This window comes from Miniopterus schreibersii (assembly GCF_964146895.1).
Source record: "Miniopterus schreibersii genome assembly, chromosome: 2".
Classification (NCBI taxonomy): domain Eukaryota; kingdom Metazoa; phylum Chordata; class Mammalia; order Chiroptera; family Miniopteridae; genus Miniopterus; species Miniopterus schreibersii.
The window spans coordinates 96850426-96870017 of NC_138102.1; the positions used below are offsets into that span (position 1 = coordinate 96850426).

General features: G+C 46.3%; 1 protein-coding gene across 1 annotated transcript in view; it reads left to right on the forward strand.

Annotated features, from left to right (window-relative positions):
- Window positions 1-11495: 11495 nt before the first annotated feature.
- The window catches only part of ATP12A (ATPase H+/K+ transporting non-gastric alpha2 subunit), a gene marked incomplete at both ends in the record, with an annotated part of 33884 nt that continues 25787 nt past the window's right edge, over window positions 11496-19592 (forward strand). Inside the window, 5 exons of the mRNA XM_081127752.1 lie at window positions 11496-11729; window positions 14326-14385; window positions 16882-17085; window positions 17878-17991; window positions 19267-19401. Coding sequence (XP_080983878.1) covers window positions 11496-11729; window positions 14326-14385; window positions 16882-17085; window positions 17878-17991; window positions 19267-19401 — 747 coding nt within the window. The remainder of the gene's footprint in view (window positions 11730-14325; window positions 14386-16881; window positions 17086-17877; window positions 17992-19266; window positions 19402-19592) is intronic.

Genomic DNA, 19592 nt, shown 5'->3' on the forward strand with positions numbered 1-19592 from the left:
GATTCACATATACTCACAAGTCCCTTCCTTCTGTGAATAAAGTGCCCCTTTTTCCAGGGGTGGCTATGAGACATTTGCCCTTTAGTCTACAGATCTGAGCTGTAAGAGGAAACCTCCCATTCTAATTAAATGCAGTAAAACTACCACATAAGTACTTATAAAGGAAAGTAAAGGTTCTCACACCATAAAATGTTAGAATCAGAGGGATCTTTAAAAATCTTGATGTGTGTACGTGTTCACACATGGAAAGGAACACATTGCAGGCATGACAGGGCTTCTAGCTGGAGCCTGAACGGTGTCCAACATCAGGGACCTTCACCTTGACTGCACATTTGAACCACTGGAAGCAGTTCAATCTCAGTTCACACCACTCACTGGTGTTCCCTTGTGCTGGTCCAGGAATCAGTACGGTAGGTTGAGGACCAGTAGTAACCTGGTCCAGTGGATCTCAAGCTCACAGGTTATAAGAATCACCTGGGGAAGGCTTTATAAAAATAAACTTCCAGGCCCTGGCCAGTTGGTTTAGTTTGTTGGAGCATTGTCCTGTACACAAAAAAGGTTATGGGTTTGATTCTCGATCAGGGCACATACCTAAGTTTCAGGTTCGATCCCTGGTTGGGGCATGTGTGGGAGGCAACTGATCAGTGTTTCTCTCTTACATCATTTCTCTCCCAATCTCTCTCTCTCACCCTTCCCCTCTCTCTAAAAAAATTAAAATAATAAAAAATAAATAAACTTCTAGGACTTACCCCAGACTTATTTGTGTGTGGAGTCCAGGGAATTTTTTAAAACTCCCAGGAGATTCTGTGTTCAGTCAGGCTTGGGAACCACTAATTACAGAGTTATTACATGTCTTCCCCAGCAAATATGGTAAGCAAACAAGAAAGGCAGAACTAGAACTTGGGTCTACAGAGTCCCCATTCTACATTACTTATGAAGGAACTATTAACTATTAAAACTATTGACTATTAAAATTAAGTCCCTCAAGCTGGAAAGAAATGTTTATGTTTTACGTTTCATAAGAAATTTAGGAGAGGAAACAAGACAGGAGCGTAGGTAACAGCTAAGGCCACTGCCTCCCGCAACGACACCAAACTTACAACTAAAATACAGAACCACCATCGCTCAGAGCCTCCTGAAATCTGGCTGAACAGAAGCCCTACAACCAGGGAGCTGAAGAAGCACCAAGACCGGGAGGAGGGGAGAAGACGCGGGCGGATCGGGGCTGAATCGTGAAGAGGCAGCCACGGGCCCACAGCTGGTGCCCTGGTTGAAACCCGGGAGGGAATCTCAGCAGAGGAGGTTTCCCGGAGGAGTAAGGGTCCCAGCCCCACATGGGGACCCCAGCCTAGGGTTCCAGGGCTGAGAAGAGAAATACCCACAACTCCGGGCTGTGAAACCAGCAGGGACTGTCCCTGAGGGTCGCAGAGGCTGCGGGAGCCCCAGCAGCTCCTCTTAAAGGGCCGGCGCACGGACTCACTCAGACGCGCTCCCTCTGAGCCCAGCGCCAGGGAGCAGCTGGAAAGGACCTGGGACACTCGGGGAGGAACTAACCTGCCTGGAATTGGGGCGAGAGCTGGAAGGGCAGCTTTCTCCCAGGCAGAAGAGCTGGCAGATGCCACTGCTCCTTTGGCAAGCCCTCACTGCACAGAGCCGGCAGGCAGGCCCCATATTTGAGTCTCCAGCACCTGACTCACCTTTGGCCCCACCCAGGTGATTCCCAGAGGCCCCGCCCCTCCCCACCTGCAGCTCATCCAGGCCATTTCCAGTGGCTTTTCTGGGCAAGTGGCCTCTCGAGCCCTATGCTTAGGACTTTCCTAAAACCTCTCAAACAAGTAGCAGCATGCCCCATACGTCTTGATAAGTGGCCCCAGGCCTGTCACTAGTGGCAACCTGCATTGGCTCATCGCTTGGCCTCTCCTGGACACCTCCAAGCCCAGCACAAGTAGCAGCCAACTACGGTTTGCTGTGTAGCTCATGCTGGGTGGCTCTGGGCAAGGCACTGGAAGAGGCTGCCTTTGCACCTCCCAGGAGGCCCCAGAGACAGTGCACCTGATGGTCAGACTCAACCACGTTGGATTACAATCCTACCACATCCACGAGTGACACACTCAGGAGGTGCACTTGGTGACCACCAAAGCTCAACTGAAGTAAATCCTGCTCCATAGGGGTGTCTCCAGTACAGCAGCTCTTTGGCTGTAGAAGGCCCAATTCAGGTGACTGGGGAGGCTGAGCCACTGGTCCCTACAGGACACCTACTACACAAAGACACTCTACAAATTCCAGGAGACATAGCAGCTCTACCGAATACATAGAAACAAACATCTGGAAGAAGCCAAAATGTGTAGGCAAAGGAACATGTGACAAAAGAAAGAACAGAAGAAATCTCTAGAAGAGGAACTAAATGAAATAGATCCAAGCAAGCTAACAGATACAGAGTCCAGAATTTTGTTTATAAGGATGCTCAACCATATTAGTAGAGTATTACAAAAACAACTGAGAAAACCGAAGACCTAATAAAGTACCTATCAGAAAAGAAGGCTACACAATCTGAAATGAAGAATAATTTAAAGGGAATCAACAGTAGAGTAGAGGACACTGAGAATCAAATCAGCAATTTGGAACATGAGGAAACAGAAAGCACCCAACCAGAAGAGCAAAAAGAAAAAAGAATCCAGAAATATGAAGATAGCATAAGGAGCCTCTGGGACAACTTCAAGAGGCCCAACATTCATATTATTGGGGTGCCAGAAAGAGAGGAAAGAGAGCAAGAAATTGAAAACCTATTTGAAAAAATAATTACAAAAAACTTCCCCTACCTGGGGAAAGAAATAGACTTACAAGTCCAGGAAGCACAGAGGGTCCCAAACAAGAGGAACCCAAAGAGGCCCACAGCAAGATACATCATAATTAAAACGCCAAAGGTTAAAGACAAAGAGAGAATTTTATATATCTTTATTGATTTCAGAGAGAGGAAAGGAGAGGGAGAGAGAGAGACAGAAACATCAATGATGAGTCTTTGATCAGCTGCAGCCCACAACCCGAGCATGTGCCCTGACCGGGAATCGAACCCCGATCACCTGGATCCTAGGTCGATGCTCAATCGCTGAGCCACACCCGGCCAGGCAAGAGAGAATCTTAAAAGCAGCAAGAGAAAAGCAGTTGATTACCTACAAGGGAGCATCTGTATGACTGTCAGCTGATTTCTCAACAGAAACCTTGCAGGCCAGAAGGGAGTGGCAAGAAATATTCAAAGTGGTGAAAAACATGGAACTACAACCAAGATTACTCTACCTAGCAAAGCTATCATTTAGAATTGAAGTTCAGATAAAGAGCTTCACAGATAAGAAAAAGCCAAAGGAGTTCATCACCACCAAACCAGCACTACAGGAAATGTTGAAGGGTCTTCTTTAAGAAGAAGCTAATGAACAAAATAGATCCAGAGACATTGATGCATGCAATAGACAATCATATTTCAAAGGAAAGAGGAAAGGGGGGTGGAGGGTGGGAAGAGATTAACCAAGGAATTTATATGCATATATGCATAACCCATGGACACAGTCAATAATGGGGTGAAGGCCTGGAAAGGGGGTGGGAGCGAGGTGGAGGGAGTCAATTGCGGGGAAAAAATGGGACACCTGTAATACTTTCAACAATAAAGATAAATTTAAAAACAAAAAAGAAATTTAAAGTATGTTTTTCTTTCTATTTCATCAGGACCTCCTCACATCTAGAAATAAACTCCAGCTGCAAAATGAAATTTTTTCAGTAATTTATAAGAAAAACTTTCCTAATTGTAAGAGTAAGTCACTAAAATCAAGGGTGATGAAGGGAGATGGTGGGCTCTCCTTTTAAAATATTTTATTTATTTATTTATTTATTTATTTATTTATTTATTTATTTATTTTTATTTAAAATACTACAAATGTCCCTTTATCTCTCCAATGACCCATTTCACCCCAAAATATTTTAGAGATATTCTTTCATTTCTCTAAGAGAATAGAGACATGAAGGCACCAGCTATGAGCCAATCACTATGACAATGTCTTTGAGAGACCCATAGAAAAAGTATAAGACCTAGCATCAAAGAGCATATATCCTTGGTGAGGAGGAGACAAGTGACAGGAAGCAATCGGGGGCTGTAAGGCCAAGACTATGAACCCCTTAGCCCTTTGGAATGCCTCATAGAAGAAGCACATTTCCAAAGGCTGAATCTGATGTTTCTCAATCCCATCCAGCCCTAGGAACAGGAAAACATTCACAATTTGTCTTATAATCTTGCACTTAACTGTTTCTTCATGCTAACAAGTACTGGAGTTTTTTGGTTGTTTTTTGTTTATTTGTTTGGTTTGGTTTTTTTGTTGTTTTCTCTTACTGGTGGGTGTTTTCTGTTGTTGTTTTTTTCTGGTTTGTCTTTTACCCAAGTTGTCTTTTGCTCCATCAGAAATGAAGTCTTTGGCAAGCAGTTGCAAAGCCCACAGGCATTCTATAAATTCTTGGTGCCTGAGTGATTCCAGGTGGCCTTGACAGTGATGATGTCACCCTGGTACTTGAGCCTGGTGTGGCTATAGAATGTGCCCCCTATGCTGGTTCCCTCTAACACTGAATATTGGTTTAGAGATGGCATTGTATTCCCACAGGCTCTTCTCAGATTCAAGAATGTGACTTCTGCATGGTGGAAACAATTTTCTGGCTGAAGAGCTATTATATTAAAATAAAATCTTACTCCACACTCACTCAAGTTAAAATAAATCCAGCTCATGTGCTCTTGGGAGAGACTGGCACAGCAAAAAGAGAAAATCTGAATATGTTTTTATTTCCATGTTTGGCTTAGCAATGAGAAGACAAGGAGAGCTTAGGTCAATGTTCTCAGATGTGCCTGCTGACCAGCAATAAAGGACTGACTCCCAAAGTATCTAAAGGAAGTGGTATTGCCAGAGTTAGCAAACAAAAATATTCAGTTAAATCTTCATTTCAGCTAAGTAATACTTTTTTTAGTATAAGTATATCCCATGAAATATTTGAGACATGCTAAAAAACTATGCATTGTTTAGCTGAAATGCAACTCTAATGGGAGCCCTATATTTTACCTGGCAGCCCTCAGAGGAAGTAAAAGGAGACTGAGGTGAGGAGAAAGATCAGGCCAGAATGTGAGCAGGCTCTTGGATGAATACTGCTCAAATGGAGTAGTAGCTGGAAGCTGGTGCAGTTGAGCCATTACACCTGAGATAACAACCAGCCCCACCGAGACCCTGATTCCCAGGCTGTAATCATGCAGGAGGCAGGTTAGTTAAGACATCTTGTGCTTCACCAGTGGGTGGCTTTATTTCCTAAGGGCATACTTGGGCAGCCACAATAAGATCCCCTATAAAAGTACCAAATGCTTCCTCCTGCCTTTCCCATTTCTCCCCCAGCTCCCTGATGCCCTCTAGGAGCAGGGCTGACCCCTGGGTGACAGGACAACAGGCAAAACTTCAGAACCTCCACTCACCACTCACCTCTTAGCAAAACTTCCCAGTAGGATTTACAGCCAAGCAGCTGCCAGTTTTCTCTCAATTGTCCCTTGAAAGCAGTTTCTCATTTCCTTTCCTTGCTTTTTATTTCCTCAAGTCTCTAGCAGTGTTTTGAACTCTTGACTTGGTCTGTAGCCGGGTATTTTTCTGGATTAGCAAGAGCTAAGTGGCTCTGTTGTGATGGAGACCAGGAACTCAGGCTGTGTTCCTTTCCCTTTCTCCCCATTTGCTTCCAGAGTGAATCTGTATTATTTTGAAGTGCTGACCAAGGATAGATGTGCTCATAGAGTTAGACTATCTTACTGTATTCTGACTTAAGATGTTGGGTTACCCCAGACAATTATTAAAAGTACATCTGAGAGAAAGAGAGTGACAACCAAGATAACTGCTCCTGGCTCACATGGAACACTGACCCTATAAGGATGAGATCATTCTTCTCAGGCACTCCAAAACAGAACCAAGCATCTTGTAAGGGACAGATCAGTCTTGAAAACTGAGGGAGATGAACACAGCTCTATTAGCATCACTGGAAAAAGATCTAACTCTACTTCCTTTATTAACTCAGGTCATCATAAAGAATGACCCCACTCCACCACTATTAAGAGATGGAGCTGATCTTTGTGGATAAGACAACCCTGTCTCTTAGGGATATTCTTCCATTCCATAGCTCCCCTCCCCTACATAGCTCTTAGAACAAATCAGTTCACCCTGGAAACACAGGATAAATATATATCTACTGGGATATGGAGAGAGGAGAATCCTATAAACTTTTCTCACTTAGACTGTGACTATCTAACTTAGATGACTATTATTTGCCCTTAGAGGTTTCATTTCAAAAGCACTTGACAGAACAAATCAATGATATCTGAACTGACAGTTGCTTACAGACTAGACATGCTGGGGCATTGGGGTGCTAAAGTATAAATGACAAAAGGAGCAAGTTGCCTCATTGACAAGCTGCTCAGCGACAGGAACCTAAAATATAGGGAACTTGCCCGGCCAGGCGTGGCTCAGCAGTTGAGCATCGACCTAAGATTCAGGAGATCGAGGTTCAGTTCCCAGTCAGGGCACATGCCTGGGTTGTGGGCACGATCCCCGTTGGGAGGTGTGCAGGAGGCAGCCGATCAATGATGACTTTCTCAGCATTGATGTTTCTCTCGCTCTCTCGCCATCTCCCTTTCTCTCTCTGAAATCAAATTTTTTTTTAAAAAAGATTAAAAATAATTAAAACATAGGGAACTGCGTTCAAGTCTCACATTGGGACTGCAAGCCCACTGTAGTGTAAATCAAAGATATAGTCCAATCCCCCCCCCCCGCCCCCAGTCAGTGGAAAGGTGTCTGCCTGGCCAGCGGCCACAGGAGCAGAGAAGCCATTCTGAGTGTTTCCCACATCCTTGACAGCTAACAAGCTTCACCAGACCCTCTGTTTGGTCTTGGCATGCAGGCCATTCCCAGCACTGCTCCCTCCTCCTCCCCTCTGCTAGTTGCTAGATAATCCCTTGCTCAACCCTGGAAACTCACCCGACCTGCTGGCCACCCCTGGGTCTTCCCCACTGTGTAAGTAATAACAGCTATGTCTTTTCCCCCATGTGGTTTTTTTAGGACTAGCAAAGAACAGTATCGTGGTCCTGGGGTTGGAGCTCTTACAGGACACCCACAACTTCACAGAGTCAGGAGGGCTCTCAGATTTTGCTAGAGAACCTCTCATATTCCCCAAAATGTTGTTTCTATTATGCTACTGTCATTCTCAAGGGCTCCCAAGACCTAGAGTAAGGCCCAGTGTCTGCACAGTCCCACCCTGACAGCCAGACCTCCTGCCCATTCCTGAGACAGCCTGTCCTCTCTGGCTACCAGGCCCCTTGTTCTCCTGATACACTGCCATTGTCATTTCTACCAGCTGTGTCTTTGCAGCAGCCAATACCTTCCTCTCCTTGCTCCTCTCTACTTCTTGCAGGTTACCTAGCCTTCAAACTCCATGTGCACTTGACCCACTTCAAGAAGCACCCATCACTCCATTGCACAGAGCTCCCACCTCCCTTGACACCTCTGGAACCCTGGTGTCTGCTCCCGCCTAGTGCTGGACCATGTGCAGCCTTCGACATGTCATATGTTAACATTCTAATTGGGTGACATAGCTGATCTCCTTAACTGGGTTGAGAGCTCCTTCAGAGGAAAGACCTGGTATGGTGCTACACACCTAACACAAGCTTCCAATACATATTTCAGGGATAAACGTTGGAGTGTCTGCTTTGGGATCCCTGACTGAGAATGTGGGAGCTGATGACCAAGAAAGTATCATCTCATTCACCAGAAGAGAAAAGTTCCTGCAAAGTTTACCAAGCATGTTTGTGTGAATAATATCCTTCATGTCATATATGTTCCACATATATCAAAAGATAAAGATCATTCAAGTGGGGGGGAAATATAAGATTAAAAAACAAAAATCATTAAAAATTAAAATAAAATAAATTTTAAAACTTCAGCATGTAGTCAATTACTTTCAATCACCTATTAAAAGAGAAATAGTAATTTTCTAAAAAACAATCTTATTACTCCAAATGAGTCACAGAAAATGAACTCTGTGGTGAGCTAACATTTTTGGATGCTGTATCCACATAAGGAGAAAACAGGTTTCACTTGTCCCTGTGGCCTGGTGAGCCTTCTGTGGGCCTTTATCTGTTCTGAGAGCAGCACCAGCTACTCTGGTTAAGAGCCCCAGGCAGGGCCATCACCACAGCACATGTACTATGTCTGAAAGCAGGTTGTCCTCTCTGCAGGACGTTCCTACTCCAGTCCCAGGGTTTCTTTTACATGATGCAATGAGGAAACAGTGCAGAAATGTGCCTGGCTGAAGCTTTGTTTTTGTTTTTTCATTCTGACTCCAACTCCAGGAGGCCCTCCTTGGTGGAGAAACACTGCCCAGCCATACCCAGGCATGACAAGTGGACACAGGTGTGTGGAGACTGCCCATGTGTGTGGGAGAGGAATTTGGGAGAGGAAGAGGACAGTGGGCAGAGGCACCGGCTGAGCCAGATGTGAGGCTGGAAGGGGACCTTCCTCTTCCCATTGTCACCAAGACCCTCTTCCTTCTCTGTACTTGAATCCTCACATTTGCACCTATGAGCCAGCTGGTGGATGCCCCTTTACCCAGGACTCTGCAGCAGGGGGCCTTTTAGGGCACCGACAGCAATAGACATCAGGCCTTGACCCAACCCCCCTTGCTGTCTCTCTCCCGCCTTTGGTAGGGAGTACAAAGAGGTAGAAAAAAAATCTGAATAACTAATTCTAAGGAATAAAAGTCTTTCCATCTCTCCCATCTTTCTTTCCAACTCTTAAAGCACTTAAGAGCCTATACCATTTGGTGTTAAATTATTTTCTGCCTTGGGTCACGTATTGTTTATTCATTAATTTTTCCCCTCCAATGGGTCAAGTATAACTTCCTTGAGGTCAGAGAATGATATAACTTTAGTACCATTTCTCCCCACCACCTCTTATGTCTAGTACAATTTTGATGTAATTACATGTATTAACTTTAAGTGTATTAAAATGAGCTAGGAATATGACAGCCTGTCCCAAATATGTAATATTTGTTGATCGGAACATTTCTAGAAGAGACTCTTGGCATGCATAGGCTTCTTCTGAAAGACAGGAAAACCCAGCCTCATGCAGATGGTGCTTCTAAAGTATGAGGACTGAGGAGGTGTCCCTGGCTGTACCCTAGGTTTTATGGGCAGCTCAGGAGAGAGGTCACTAGAATTGGGTGGAGCTCGGTGGTAGCTCCTGGAGCCAAAAAGAGGTGAGTCTGTGTGTCTCAGGGGAAATCCAGTTTATCACAGACACCTGGAGGCAATTCCCCTCAAGGAATAATGGGATGCCTGGACCCTGGGACAGGATGACTGGTGACAGCAAAGCAATAACTCTGGAGTCAGGGCGGGTGTGGGGAGAGTGGCTCTATTTGTCCTTTTTGGTAGAGGTTGCACTCCAGGACACCTGATGGCCTTAGAGGCTGCCACATGTGCCACAGTGGCAGTGGCTAGGACTGGCACCCTGCAGGACCTTAGAGATGCTAGAGAATCTGACAATGTTCTACTTTGTTCAGTTTGGTCATAACTAACACTTTTCCAAACTTGGCACCAACAAGAGAAAACATTCTCCAAGGGAACTTGTTGCAGTTTTCTAATGTTTAACCTATGCCATCACCACTGCGTGAGCCCACCTCTCCCCAATCAAGTCAGTATGAATGGGGGTTTGCTCTTGAAGCTTGCACTGGACTTGGGGTCAGCTGCATCTCTACTGGCATCCTGCTTGTCTGTTCCACGCCTGTCCAAAAATACAGAGCAGGTGAACGGGTGAAGGTGAATGGCAGCCTCTCGTGCCTGCAAACCCCCTCCTCCCGGACTCCCAGCAAACAGTGGCAACATCAGTTTCACACAAATCTTCTATCTCCTTCCCTTTATCTTCAAATCTTCCCTTGAAGGGCGTTCTGCAGGGGACGAAGAGAGGAAGGACACAGCACAGACCTCCCCCGGAGTCCACTGATGCTTAAATTTGGACAAGAATTTAATCCCCCCACACACTCTAAAGAACCTGTGATGTGTATCCGTAACCAGGTGTCGCCCGCGGAGTCTCCCTGTGCCTTCCGATTTCGTTTAGATTTAACTTAGATAGGGACTGATTCATTGGTATTGCTCTTCTGTGCAGGGGGAGAGGGGGTTAGGCTTTAAATTCTGTCATTCTGGAAAGAAAAGAAGAAAGGGAGGGAGGGGAGGAAGGAGGGAGGCTCGGAGGCTGGAAGTGCGCGCGGCTCCCGGGAGCGAGGGCGCTCAGTCCCCACCGGGGTGGGCGGAGGGCCGCGCAGCCGACACCCTCAGTCCTGCGCCCCGGCTACCAGGTCCAGGTCCTCAGATCCCACAGCCCCTCGGGCTGGCGCTGAACCCCCATGTCTCCTCTCCACTCTCTCCTTCCCAAATTGTTTCCAACTCCAGATTCCTATCTGGACCCTGCAACGTAATTCAGCTGCTCCCCAGAAGCTCCCCAGAGGTTGTCCCCAAATTCCCTCGGAGACGCACCTGTGCCTACGGTCCGAGAGCAGCCTTCGGTTTCTAAAGGGCACCTTAGAGCTTAGGCGTCGCCGGAACGGCCACGTATGCGCTGTACTAATGGTATATCTGTATCAGTTCCTTTATTGGTAAGCGAGTCGCACTTGCAGGCGGCGGCAGGCGTGGGCTCCCGCAGCGCGCACGCGGGCAGGCGGGGGTGGGGCGAGCAGCATTTAAGGCGCCGCCGCCTCCCGGGTCCGCGGCTGCCCTCGGCCGCCCAGGTACGCGCAGGGCCAGTCCGCCGCCGCCGCCGCCGCATCATGGGCCAGGTGCGTGCAACCGGGCCGCGGGCGGGTCAGGAGGTGCGGGGATGTGGAGGGCCGCCTGCATCTCGCGTTCTCCCGCCTCTGCGCCGCTTCTCTCCCCGCCCTGTCCCAAGCCCTCAGTCCGAGCTGGAGACCCTGGGCGAGGACCCGGACCCAGACTCGGAGGGGGGCCGAGGTCCGAGGGCAGCCCCTTTTCCAAGGGTAGCACCGGGATGCGCTTACATGGATGCACCATGGTGGTCAGGTGCGCCCTGCATGGGGCTGAGGTTCACGAGCTCATTGGGCAGCACCCTGTCCCCGGTCCCACCAACCCAAGAAACGGAGGAGTAGCAGGCACCCTCCACCCAATAAATGGGGGGACAGTGAGCACCCTCTACCCGTGAAATGGGGAACAAGGTCGTAGAGAGGCCCCGTGGCTCCTTGGAGGGGTGCTCTTTCTAGGTGGGGAAATCACATCCCACCTTCCCCTCCACCCAGGAGGTGTTACCCTAGCCTGCCTCCACACATGAGGAGAGGGAAGGTGAGAGAAGAGAAGGCTAGGGAGCTGCTGTTTGAAAGTGGGGGACCTCCCCACAATCCTGCTCCTCTCACTCCCCAGGGGAGGGGATGACCGGGAGATGGTGGTCCCTGACCCCCAGGGCAAGTCAGAAAACCAATCTGGACCTAATACTGCACTTCTGCTTCTCCTTCAGAAAACACCCAGAATTTACTCTGTGGAGCTCAGTGGAGCTAAAGACATGAAGCAAACAGACAAGGAGGATGGCAAGGAGAAGTACAGGGGCCTGTGGGACAACTGCTTGAAACTCAGAAAGAATCACCACAAAGAGGATCTGACAAAAGAAATTGATCTGGTCAGTGCATTGGGCCCTGAAGTCAAAGGGGCCCACTGAGTGCTGCCCTGCCCCCTGGGAAGCTTATAGGGAACCTGCCCTTATACCCTTCCTTTTCCAAAAGAAAAAGCAGTCTGAAGGGTTTGAATTCCTCCTAAGATTGTTTCCTTGCTTAAAAAAAAAGAAAAGAAAAAAAAGGAAAAAGGTATGATAATGTCAGCCAGGGGTCAGGCCTCGGCAGGATTCTTGCATTCTGGTTGCAGGCAGGTGGCAGTCAGGGAAGTCTCTGGGATTCCAGTCACCACACGCTTGGCCAACACCGCTCTCCTTCTGGCTGCTTCAGTGAAATATAAGTAATCAGTTTCTAGCTGATAAACTGAAATTCTTTGAGATTTACTATGTTTCTGGGCATATATGCCCCATGAGAAGGTGATAAGACTGTTGGGCTTGGAGTCAGATGACCTTACATCCCATTGAAGTTCTACTTGTAACTGGGGACAACTACCTAGCTTCACTGAAGCTCCATTTTCTTTAGGTAAACTGGGAAGGAAACAATTTGCATGGGTCTGTGATGGGGAAAGTGAGAAAAGAGTTAAGTATTTTGTAATTAAAGTGCTTTATGGAAGCTCAATATTATTACAGTTGAGGAAGGACTTTGGCCACCATGGAAAAGGACTGCCTCAGAACTGATGAAATATGACATTTCATCTCAGCACTGCCAAAGGGGAAGCTTCTACACGCAAGTTCATTTCAGACTTTAAAGCTCTATGATTGTCTGAGCAAACAGTAGTGGTATAAGCTCCTGGGGGATAGAGAGCCAGTGGTTAAATATTCAGGAATTTAACAAGCTGACCCACATCTCAGCATTGCGTTAGTAGCTTGAAATTTGGCTGTGGTGAAAAATGGTCAGATGCTACACATCAGCGTTTTCTGTCTCTCCTGGAGAGCTTGTGAAACTTTGAGCAGCACACTAGACATTTGTCTGTATATATCCTGATAGACATTTAAGAACACAGCCCTGAAATTGGACTGATCTAAACTCAAATCCCACTTTGACTGAAGCTCAGTTTCCTATTTTGAGAAAATAGAAATGAAAAATGATTCCTGCCCCTTAGACTTGTTAAGAGGTTTCAGTGAAATACAGCAGGAGGAAGACTTAGAACAGCACCAGATAATAGACACTTATTCTTATTGCCTATGTGTCTCTAGCATTCAGGATTGAAATTGCTAGTTTTCCTAGAAATTGCTACGTACAACATGAAAATATATCCATTCTGTCATTTGCCTATTAGGATGAGAATATTCCTTTTTGAGCACTTTGTGAAGATGTGTAATACTGAAAAATAATTTCCATGGGATTAACCAATGTTCCCCTGCTTCCCAAGAATCCTGTAATTTGGACAATGTGCCTGGATGCTCTTGCACCCTGACATGTCCAGCAAATCAGAACCTTGATGAGAGCTAAAGCACTCTTGGCTTTTGAATCCACCCAAGCCCAGCCCTGTGCTGCCCTTGCTATTCCAGTTCTGATCAGCAGAGGGAGCCCAGCCCACAGCCCTTCTGCATCCTTATCCCCAAACTAAGGCCAAGGCGAGGACAGGTCTCTGCCTCCGATTGCAGCCTGTTAAAACCCAGGTCCGTCTATGGAAACAGTGGCTTTTCTCACCCATCCCCTCTTCCTCGTACCTGCCTAGAATTAGCACACAGTGCACAGAAGTGTGTCTTAACCCTTTGAACCCTTGGCAATGTCATCTTCTATTAACATGAAAGACTGAACAAAGCAGGTTCTGGCTGATGGAAAGGCAAAAAATATTATTTATTCGTAAAGTCTAATCTCTTAATATGACGTTTTTTGCATGTACTTAAGAGAAGAGGTGGCTCTGGTCCCAATCAAAGTATAAATCTTTGTTCTGGACAGTCAGAGCATAAAGACTCTGTCCTGGGTCTGAGGGAAGGTGTTAGTGGGTAGAATTCTTTAAAACAGTTATCGGCCCACAATGTCAATGATACCCAGATTGAGAAACGATGCTTGAGTAATGACCCTGTGGCAAAATTAGTGCGTGGGCCATAATGGTATTATATGGCAGGTTTTTAAAGTCCAGGGTTTCTGTAACCTGCCTGAGTCTCAAGTACTTGAATAAGAAAAGCCACGGTTCCCTCTCCCAAAGACTGCCTTCCCAGCGAGGGCTGCATGGGTACCGAGTTGTCAGGACATGTGAAATGGGACTGCTTGGTATTGCTGGTCACCTTCCATTGGTCCTACATTCGCATCTAAGTTAGCACCTGGACACCAAGTAGGCTCAGACTTGCATGTGTTAGAGCTCAGACAGAATGCATTGCTTTGTTTATAAAAACTATGTGGTAAATGGCAAGTTAAGTCTGAACTTTTCCTGGGGTGGCCAGAAAGTCCCCTGAATCAGGACAAGCCTCTCCTGTGGCAGGACCCTCCTTCTCTGCAGTAGCCACCTGGCACCTATGGCTCTGTCTCTTACTCCCACACTTTCTGGCCCCTCTCCCATCACCTGTGCTACTCAGCCTCCATGGGGTTTGTCAGGCTTCCAGCTTGAGTCTTTTGGAATTATCTAATTCACTCTGTTCTTCTTTTCATGGACTTCAGGATGACCACAAGCTCAGCAATAAGGAATTGGAAGATAAATATCACACAAACATTGTTACGGTAAGTCATGAGGGAACTCAGATCCAGAGGAGCAGCCTTGGGACTATAAAGGAGAAGGGTGTTTAGGAAAGTTGATGGTACCTTTAGGATGAGTGACTTATAGCTCCAATGTTGAGAATGCCCTAGTGGATGACTGAGGGTGACTGACATCAGGAAGTGGCATTGTGGACCATGACCCTGGTCAAGCTCTTTGGCTGAGCTGTATGCTAACTATACAGTTCTTTTGACTGTGGCTTCAGAAAGCTATGGTGTCCCCTAAAAGGTTGAGATGCTTGCTCATTGTCATGGTCAAAGATTGTTTTAATCCCGGTGTCTAAGACGTATGATGGCCTTATCAAAGAATGGGTAGAACCAGTGTTAAGAAGCCAGGGTCTGGAGTGACAGCCTTAGACCCTGCTTGTTCACTGTCACCTCCTCTGAGAAGGAGCAGTGGTCTCAGGTAGCTCCCAACTCTCCCACCACAGAGGTACTGCTTCCTTCTGTGAATTCACACTCAACTCAAATTTCAAAAGCTTTGGTGTCTTGACATCAGGAGATTTGGCTACATCTGTTCAAGTCAACAAAAATATCCACTGTGTGTGATGCACTGGACCAGCAGTGAGAGGGGCACAGAGAAACAGGCACCCCTGGCCTTATGCAGTAAGCAGTTTGGCGGGTGGCCAGATACATGGGAAAAGTATCATATCATCCACTCCGTTCCACTTAGAGGGCAGCCGAGAGGTCTACAGCACATAGTGAGAGATGAATTCTGACCAGTGGAGGTGTTTGAATTAGGATGTAGGACAATGGCTTCGACTTCAGTTACCAGAGTATCCAAGGGGCAGGAACGACAGAGTACACGGAATTGATGACAGGGAGGTAAGGTAGAAAATCAGGCTGGGGAGAGGTAATTGCAGTGGAACTGTTCAGCACTTTCACATTAAACTAAGGAATAAGGACTATATTAGTTATATAAAGAGCATAATTTCTAAACAAGGAAGCAATTTGGTAAGATTGGTTTTCAAAAGGCAATTCTGGGAGGAGACACATAGAGAGAGAGAGATAGGTACATATATATACACATTTTATTTTTAAGTGGGAGATGGCAGGGTCTAGAAGAATGTAGGGCTGTAAGATTAGCATGTGAACTGCTGCCCTAGTTCGGCAGCAGCAGTAAGACAGGAGAGAGGGGCAGATTCAAGAGACACTGAGGCTTTTGAACAAATCCCTAATCCAGCAGGAAGAGGAGATGTGGGCAGGGTGTCAGGTGGCAGGCTGGGCCCCAGGGCAGTATGTGCGAGAGATTAGAGAAGGCAGTGGGAGGGAGGGGTCGTGGTGAGTCTGAGGTTCAGAAAAGGTATTGCCAATGGGAGGTGATGATATCCAGTTTCTGATTCCGAATCCAGTTATTCAACAACTGTTTGAGCCTCTACTACAGAAAAAGCAATAGATCCTATAAAAGACACAAAAATGAACAAAGATAGGCTCCTTACCTTTAACTGGCTTACAGCCTAATTAGGAAGAGAAGTTATGTAAAAGGTAGTTTGAGCGGAGGGGGGTCACCCTATGGATGACAGTTCAAGATTTCAGGGGGGCCTCCATGCACCTGTGGATGGAGGGCTTCTGGCAAGAAGTGAATGGCCATGTGGGCCTCGGGTTGGTAGGACTTATAACTCCTAAGATGAACGAGAACTTAGAACTTAGGGCCAATATCTAGAAAAGCAGAAAAGCACCAGACGTAAGGATGAAAAATCAGCCATGTACCATATTGAAGTTCCAGAAGAGAGAGTGTTTTCTGGATGTAACTGCCTTGCCCTTAACCCTGGTGACTAGCTTCTGTATTTCAAATCCTCCTTAGCCAGATTGCTGCTATCTCTGGGTAAATCTCTAAGAAACTGGACCACCTTAGCAGACAGAATATAGCAGCTCTAGGTCCAAACGCCTGGTCAAATCCTGGTGACTCAACCACCATATGCCTCAAATTCCATGTCTGTAAGATAAGGATAATAATAGTTCCTTCTTCAGAAGGTTATTTTGAAAAATAAAATGAGTAAATATATGGAGAATACTGCTTGGCTGACATTAAGCATTAAATATTCCTTTTAAAAGGTGGGGGGATGAGGCATCACCCACTTTATCCAGGCGCTCCCTGAGCATGGTAACCCCTTTCCACAACCTGTGGAAATATGATATCCAACCCAAGGCAGGAAAAATGTCTAATTCTGTTTGGGGTTTTTTTGTTTCTTTGTTTGTTTTTTATTGTTTTAGTTTTAATTTTTTAAATTATAGTTGACAGTCAATATTATATTAGTTTCACATGTATAGCATAGTGGTTAAACATTTAAATAACTTACAAAGTGATTCCCCCCAATAAGTCTAGTACCCACCTAGCACCATACATAATTATTTCAAAATTATTGACTGTATTCCCTATGTTATACTTTATATCCCTGTGACTGTTTTGCAACTGCCAATTTGTACTTCATAATTCTATTTGTTTTTGTTCAACTTTCTCAGGGTCTCTCCAGCACCCAAGCTGCTGAGCTCCTTGCTCGAGATGGGCCCAACGCCCTCTCCCCTCCCAAGGAAACACCGGAGATTATCAAATTCCTGAAGCAGATGGTGGGAGGCTTCTCCATCCTTCTGTGGGTGGGAGCCATCCTGTGCTGGATTGCATATGGGATCCAGTACTCTAACGACAAGTCCTCATCGCTAGACAATGTAAGGCACTGGGGCCTCCTGCCTGGTTTTACTGAATTACTAACAGGGAAGAACAGAGCTATAAAATGAAGCCTCTCATGGGTAGAGCCCTGGGTGGAATCAAGAGTCTTCCATTGACCACTTGCTGCATCGGTTTGGGAAAATCAATCATTTCCCCAGCTGTAAAACAGTAATTATATCTGACTCCCTGATGACTCAGAGGCAGTATGAGCATGAATTTTAGCAAGAGAGAGAAACATTATAAGTTCCTAAGTAAAAAGAAAAAAAAAGTATATGTATGTGAAGTATTTGGGGGTTCTCTCTCCTGAAAGCTAATTCTCTCCTTTTAACGTGGGAGCATGTGTGCCTGCTAACTAGGCACCAAAACCACAAAACCACACTGGCCAACATAAGACTGAGAGAAAGAAGCCAGATGCAAAGCTCCACATACCATATGATTCCGTTGGTATGAAATGCCCAGAACAGGCACATTCTGGAGACAAAGCAGATCAGTGGCTGCTAGGGCTGGGGGTGGGAGCAGGGAGACTTGCCAGTGGGCACAAGGGGTCTTACTGGAAGGACAGAAATGCTCTATAACTGGATTTTGGCAATTGTTGCAAATTCAATAAACAACTGTGTGAATGTTTTAAAAATCATTGAATTATAGACTTAAAATGGATATGTTTTGTGGCCTGTAAATTACACCAGGACACAACTGCCATCTCTCTGGCCTTCCCATGAAGAGCTCTAGCCTTAGGATCTGGCCCACTCTGAGGCTGGTTTTTCTGACTGATGCCTCTCCTCTTGACCTAGGTGTATTTGGGCACAGTGCTTGCCCTGGTTGTCATCTTAACGGGGATCTTTGCTTACTACCAAGAGGCCAAGAGCACCAACATCATGGCCAGCTTCAGTAAGATGATTCCACAGGTGAGTGGCAGCTGTCCCTCTCCCATCTCTGCATGACTTCAGGTGAGGAGAGTGGGGCCTTGGAGGCACAGGATCTGTGGTCAGGCCCAGGCCCATTCTTTTCTGTATGAGAAGTCTTAGTCAAGTGACCTAATCTCCATGAATCCCCATTTCCGTAGGGGTTTGAGATGAGCAGTGAGGCAAGAGACAGGAAAATGCTTAGTCAAGAGTATAGCAGGATGGAAGCATTAGTCATTGCACAATATCTTCTGTTACTGCTTAGCAGTGTTGGTGAACTGTTGAGACAAAAATCATTCAGGTGGTCTCATAGCCAAGGACATCAACCCATGATTTTTTATCTGTGACCATCTTGGCTGCCACTTCTGAGCTTCACTGCATGTTGCCCCAGAATACTCAGTGTGGGGGGCCCACTGCTCCCATGTCCCTACAGGCACCCTTGGTAGGTATCCTCTAGGGAGACTGTGTACTGTCAGGAACCAGCCTGAAGGACGAACAAACCTAAGTTCGAGCGGTGGGAATTAAAGAGACAAACACAGTTATGGGATGGGCAGGGCTGCCCTCCAATGAGGTGCAGGAGCCTCAAATGGCTTCAACGCCTTTATTATATAGTGAGTAACAAACAACTGGTAAGGAAGTGAAGGTGATACGAAGTAGTTGTTTCATGGCTGCACAAACACACTTTCAGCATAAACATCCTGCCTCCTGCATGAACTCAGACCTTTGTAACTATCTTCATTTCGGCTCCCCACAGGAACCTGCAGGGAGGGTTGAGTCCCTGACTCCAGACTCTCAGGTGGCATGGACCATGTCCAGACACGTCACCGGCTCCCAACAGTGTACCACTGTCAGCACAGTGGGAATACCACCTTATCCCAGAGCTTCCAGCTAGAAGGGACTCTGGGGATCTTTTGTGCTAATGAATGGGAGATCCACCTCCTCCTCCATTAAGATTTTCCTGACCTGATTATTAAATCCTTGGGTTCAGCCTTTAGGATTCTTCCCTGACATCGCAGCCAGGAGTACTCATTCCTTTCAGTCAGGCCCAGGGCTAATCCTTTGCCATATCTGCCCACAATACATTTTCTGGGTCTAAGAATATCACTAGTAGTTCCTCCTTGAGAAAAAGTAGTTCTTAGGGTCTTCAGGCCCAAGACAAGGTCTTTGTTTCATCTTTTGCCATTCTGAGTTTTGCTGTCTGAGTTTTGGTAAGGTATGGATGGAGGAGCATCAGCGTCATTCCAGGATCTGAAGCATCTGCCACATTTTCTTTTGCAGCAAGCGCTTGTCATTCGAGATTCAGAGAAGAAAATAATTCCTGCAGAGCAGCTTGTGGCGGGGGACATAGTGGAGATTAAAGGAGGGGACCAGATCCCTGCAGACATCAGGCTGCTGTTTGCCCAGGGGTGCAAGGTAAGTGTCATGGGCACCCCAAGGATCAGGCTGGTAACTGGCTGGCATTCTGTGGTCCTTCCAGGTCTCACTGTAACTGCAGCAAGGGACACAGTGCCTCATCTTGAACTTTTCTTTTTAATTTTTTAAAAATTTTTTTATTAATCCTCACCTAAGGATATTTTTTCCATTGATTCTCAGAGAGAGGAAAG